This window comes from Procambarus clarkii, chromosome 29 (genome assembly GCF_040958095.1).
Source record: "Procambarus clarkii isolate CNS0578487 chromosome 29, FALCON_Pclarkii_2.0, whole genome shotgun sequence".
Classification (NCBI taxonomy): Eukaryota; Metazoa; Arthropoda; class Malacostraca; order Decapoda; family Cambaridae; genus Procambarus; species Procambarus clarkii.
The window spans coordinates 4524697-4530549 of record NC_091178.1 but is presented as its reverse complement, the minus strand read 5'-3'; the positions used below and the strand labels follow the sequence as shown (position 1 = coordinate 4530549).

At 43.7% G+C, this 5853-nt stretch overlaps 1 protein-coding gene across 1 annotated transcript; it reads left to right on the top strand.

Annotated features, from left to right (window-relative positions):
- The first annotated feature begins 5262 nt into the window (after positions 1-5262).
- On the top strand, positions 5263-5646 carry LOC138369565 (uncharacterized). The gene has a single exon (XM_069332984.1). The coding sequence runs from the start codon at positions 5263-5265 to the stop codon at positions 5644-5646; it is 384 nt and encodes a 127-aa protein (XP_069189085.1).
- Positions 5647-5853: the final 207 nt, after the last annotated feature.

Here is a 5853-nt window from a genome sequence, read left to right as displayed (position 1 = left end):
TCTCTCTCTCTCTCTCTCGCTCTCGCTCTCGCTCTCTCTCGCTCTCTCTCTCTCTCTCTCTCTCTCTCTCTCTCTCTCTCTCTCTCTCTCTCTCTCTCTCTCTCTCTCTCTCTCTCTCTCTCTCTCTCTCTCTCTCTCTTTCTCTCTCTCTCTCTCACAAAACGCATTCATCCCAAATTGCAGACAACATTTATATTCACGTCCACATTAATAATTTCACGCTCATCACATGCTGCGTTTTTAACTACATATTTGATTACGACAAATATTTTGCAACGTTGCAGGGATTAGAATGCAACACGTGATGCACTTTTGTCGAGATTGCTTTGACCTTGGAGGGCTATACACACTCATGATCACAGGGTGATCTTGTTGTAATCCGCATCATTACGAGTCACTTCCTCTTGCTTTTCTCTTTAACTCCCTCGCTGAAGTACTGGCGTATCTTATTAACGTATTCGGGAAAGTATTGCGTACCTTGTCAACCTCATTGTTGGTGCGAACTGCGTACTTTGTCAACTCATTGTTGGTGTCGAACTGCGTACTTTGTCAACTCATTGTTGGTGTCGAACTGCGTACTTTGTCAACTCATTGTTGGTGTCGAACTGCGTACTTTGTCAACTCATTGTTGGTGTCGAACTTTGTCAAACTCATTGTTGGTGTCGAACTGCGTACTCTGTCACCTCATTGTTGGTGTCGAACTGCGTATTCTGTCACCTCATTGTTGGTGTCGAACTGCGTACTCTGTTACCTCCATTGTTGGTGTCGAACTGCGTACTTTGTCAACTCATTGTTGGTGTCGAACTGCGTACTCTGTCACCTCATTGTTGGTGTCGAACTGCGTACTTTGTCAACTCATTGTTGGTGTCGAACTGCGTACTTTGTCAAGTCATTGTTGGTGTCGAACCTGCGTCCTCTGTCACTTCATTGTTGGTGTCGAACTGCGTACTTTGTCACCTCATTGTTGGTGTCGAACTGCGTACTTTGTCACCTCATTGTTGGTGTCGAACTGCGTACCTTGCCAATTACGCTCGACCAATGGACGGTAGAGCGTCCAACTTGGGTAAATAAATAGAAAACTACAGCAAAGCAAATCCCTAGGACATGTGTTTCAGCGGCGTACTGAGATAGGGGAGGGTTGCAAATGGTGTAACTTTGAGGATAAGAATAGATTAGTTGCACCGAGCGTTCATTAACCTAGTCTGACGAGTATTGTTGGATAATTACTTGTTCTCCCCCAGTGTCTGTAAACTACATAGACGGGTCCAGGTAGTTTTGTTGTGTTCACCTAGTTGTGTTCACCTAGTTGTGCTTGCGGGGGTTGAGTTCTGCTCTTTCGGCCCGCCTCTCAACTGTCAATCAACTGTCACTACACACATATAAATTGTACGTCACCCACAACACCTGCGTCACGAACAACAGGAGATTAACAGGCACTTACCTGAATGCCAATTTCAGTAGGACAAGCGACCCCTTTAACTTGTATATTAGACGTCTGCGGCTGTAGTGACTGCTGGAACCCCTGACGCGGCCTGGACGGCTGCGCCTCCTGCGGGAGCTTCTGTTGAACCTCAGGGGGATGTTGAACCTCCTCGGACGATACATGTTGCTGCTGGAGGTGTGGGAGTCTGAGATTCTCCGGAGGTTCTTTACGCTGGAGGGGAAGTGCCGTCCGGACGGGAGTGTTGACGGGAGGGTACAGGGACACCTCATCCCTCGTCGGCGCTGCCCTCAGACGGAAGACATGTACAGCTGGGGTACCAGACGTCGTCCCGGCCACCAACAACAGCAGCAGCAACACTCTGCAACGACAGAGGGATGACAGTGGTCATTATTGTTCACAAGTAACAACCATTACAATTGTATCACCAAGACATTCATCACTATCGCCACAATGGTGACGTTGTCACCATTAATATGACAGAATCACTGTTCTGTTATCCCTATCATCATTAGTTTATACGTCGTCACTATCATGGCTCTATTCATCCCATCACCATCAATACATCACTATCAATGCTCTGTGTTATCACTGCCTCGCTCTATATATACCTTAACTTGTTTCAAGTTATCCCTAACAATTACACCAACATAAACCAATCCTAATTCAATTTAACAATCGCCAAGCAAATCAAATTAACCATGACTAAAGAAAATCAACTTAACACACATCTAAATTGAACGACAGAAATTGCAAGGTTAAAAGGCAATTGAGAGACACATTACAACTTACTAACTGTTGTTGTTGTTTTAGATACAGCTACTTGGAACAAAATGTTCCAAGTAGCACGGGCTATGGTGAGCCCGTAAGTGGACTTAGACTTACAGGCGTGAACACATCGTAGAAGGTTGGTGTCTGGTGTCAGCAGAGAGCCTCTCCTCGACGCCCTCACCTAGACAACTGGGTTGGCATGACCTGACCTCAGGTAAGAGGTCATCTGAGGTCATTAACCTCAGCCCAGATGAGCACCCGGGAGAATATCTTTGATAGGGATCCTACGGGCTGGGCTGATTGGTTTTTAGGATATATATGAGGATGTACTTTTGTCCACGTCGACGTGGGTGTGTGTTTATGTTTAAATGTATATATATATATATATATATATATATATATATATATATATATATATATATATATATATATATATATATATATATATATATATATATATATATATATATACACAAATATTATATATATATATATAAATATATATATATATAATAATATATATATATATAAATATATATATATATATACACAAATATATATATATATATATTATATACACAAATATTATATATATATATATATATATATATATATATATAAATATATATATATATATATATATATATATATATATATATTAAACAAAAAAAATATATATATATATTTGTATATATATATATATATATATATATATATATATTTATATATATATACAAATATATATATATTATATTATATATATATATATATATATATATATATATATTTTTTTAAATATGGAAGGGAGTACCACCTCTAGCTGGAAGAAGGGGGACCCATAGCCTCGGAGGAAACCACGCATAACGCATTAGAGGGAATGTTTAGATCCCCTCCAATACAGTTTCTGTGTGCTTTTCTCCTACCACCCCCTTCCTTTTTTATTTTTTGTGCTTTATTATGCATTTGATGGTTACAAGATATACATGGGTTGATACAAAATAATAATGCAAAAGGTGCTTAAAGGTTATGGATCTCTTGAAAACACAACACTGGGAAACATTGATATATGTCACAGACGGGTTCGATCATTGTTGCAAGTCAAACACTTCTTCGAATTCCTCTGAAGTTGGACTAGTGCCCAAGACGCAACAGGCATTTCCCCTCTGAATCGCAACACTGAGGCGCTGGAACAAGAAACTTTTGCTCTCTGGTCTTTTGTAGCGCTGATCAATTTGTCCCCCAATTCCTTCAGGAACTTCAATGCACATTTTCCCCACGAACCGAGGGTCTCCGAGCCGATCGGAACAAAGCTGTAGCAGTGTGCTAGACCTCTATATTTAATAATTTTCTGCGATTCCCTGAAAGAAGCAGCACCACCGCTTTCACGTGTGCTGTAGTGGAGGTAGGTACTGGCCAGTGTGGCAGCGCACGTGTAGTCCCATACCACTTGCTTACCATCCTTCCAATATATATATATATATTTATATATATATATATATATATATATATATATATATATATATATATATTTATATTTATATTATATATAAATATAAATATATATATATACACACCACACACACACGCCAGGTGTGTGTGTGTGTGTGTGTGTGTGTGTGTGTTTTTAGTTGTGTGTATGTGCATGTACGTGTGAGTTTCTAGTTCTGTGTATATGTATGTATGTATGTGTGGGTTTCTAGTTGTGTATATGTATGTATGTGTGTGAATTTTCCTGATAGTGCCCACAGGCAGGGAGGGTGGGAGTGAGGGATATTAAGACGCGACTCCCAGCATTTGGATTCCATTTTCAGTTTCAATTTGCTCATGAATTTCCAGCGATACAAAATGTTACACATTTTCTGCAGATGTTCCCCCTGTCCCCTGGAGCCCCCCCACAGGTGCCCCCCACAGGAACCTCCAGGCCCCTGTGGCTTGTGATAACAGGGTTTGTGATAACAGGGTTTGTGATAACAGGGGTTTGGGATAACAGGGTTTCTTAAAGAATTGTGTAATTACAGAAGGATATGCTCGTCCAAATAATTGTGTGAATAACGTAATAAATAACACATTGCTCCACAAACCATCAATTCCTGGACAAATTCTTAACAGCACGCCCAAACGCTTCAGAGTGACAAGACAAACATGACAATACGTACAGCCCCGACCTATAACACCACAGGACCGGGTAATCTCTCACATCACATCAAATAAAAAAAAGAATGATGCTAATTGAGTAAAGAAAATAATTTTTGTTTTTGTGTCCTTTTGCATCTAGTGTCAATGTAATTAGTGGCCTAATGGGATTGATGGGCCGGGGACAGTGGTGTGCTCTGGGGGAAGGTGCCCTGGGGGTGTGCCCTGGGGGTGTGCCCTGGGGTTGTGCCCTGGGGGTGTGCCCTGGGGGTGTGCCCTGGGGGTGTGCCCTGGGGATGTGCTCTGGGGGTGTACCCTGGGGGTGTGCCCTGGGGGTTGTGCCCTGGGGTTGTGCCCTGGGGGTGTGCCCTGGGGGTGTGCCCTGGGGGTGTACCCTGGGGGTGTGCCCTGGGGATGTGCTCTGGGGGTGTGCCCTGGGGTGTGCCCTGGGGACCTGGTCACTAATTGCTTCCACCTGGTCTATTTTTGGCTCATACTGACCTGATATGAACCTCTCGATTCTCATCTCACAAGCATTTTTTCCGTGTTTCCGTGTCAGGTATTTGTTTCATCCAGTAGTAGAGTTGGGTTCGTTCTCGACTCACAATCGCGAATCCCGGGTTCGAATCCCGCCAGGGGCGGGGAGACAGAAACTGTTTGACTCGTTTCTTTTCACCTAATGCCTCTGTTCACCTAGTCATCAATAGGTACCACGGGAGTTAGTCAACTGATGCATCCTGGGGGAAGGGAAGTAGTTCGACATTGAAGGGAAGGAGAGGCCTCGATATAAGCCTAACAACAACAAAACAGAGAGTTATATGAACAAATGTGTACCCTGCTCTCCTGGCAAGAGTCCCCCGGCCACCGCCTCTCGCAGGTCAACCAGCTCCTTCAAAGACCTTCACGTGAAATCTTAAATGAATAGTAAGGAGGGTAGAAGAACAACGGCCTTCACAGACAACTATATGCCAACCCACGCCACTCCTGTCCGTTCCTGCCCACTTCTGCCCACTCCTGCCCACTCCTGCCCACTCCTGCTCACTCCTGTCCACTTCTGCCCACTCATGCCCACTCCTGCCCACTTCTGTCCACTCCTGCCCACTCCTGTCCACTCCTGCCCACTCCTGCCCACTCCTGCCCACTCCTACCCACTCCTCCTACCTACTCCTGCCCACTCCTGCCCACTCCTGCCCACTCCTGCCCACTCCTGCCCACTTCTGTCCACTCTGCCCACTCCTGCCCACTCCTGCCCACTGTCCACTCCTGCCCACTCCTGCCCACTCTGCCTTCGCCTTCGTTAAAGCGAGAAGCGTGATACGAAGCCATACATGCGTGTTTGCTTAAAATTAAAGACATTTGTTTACAGTAAAATATCTGTAGGCAACTGGTGATTCAACCTGTCCTCACACTTAATGCTCGGCAATATTGACACTACCGACCTCAGCCTGGAAATTTGCATGTTTTATTCAAATTAAAACTACCAACCCGCCAAACACACACCGAAACTA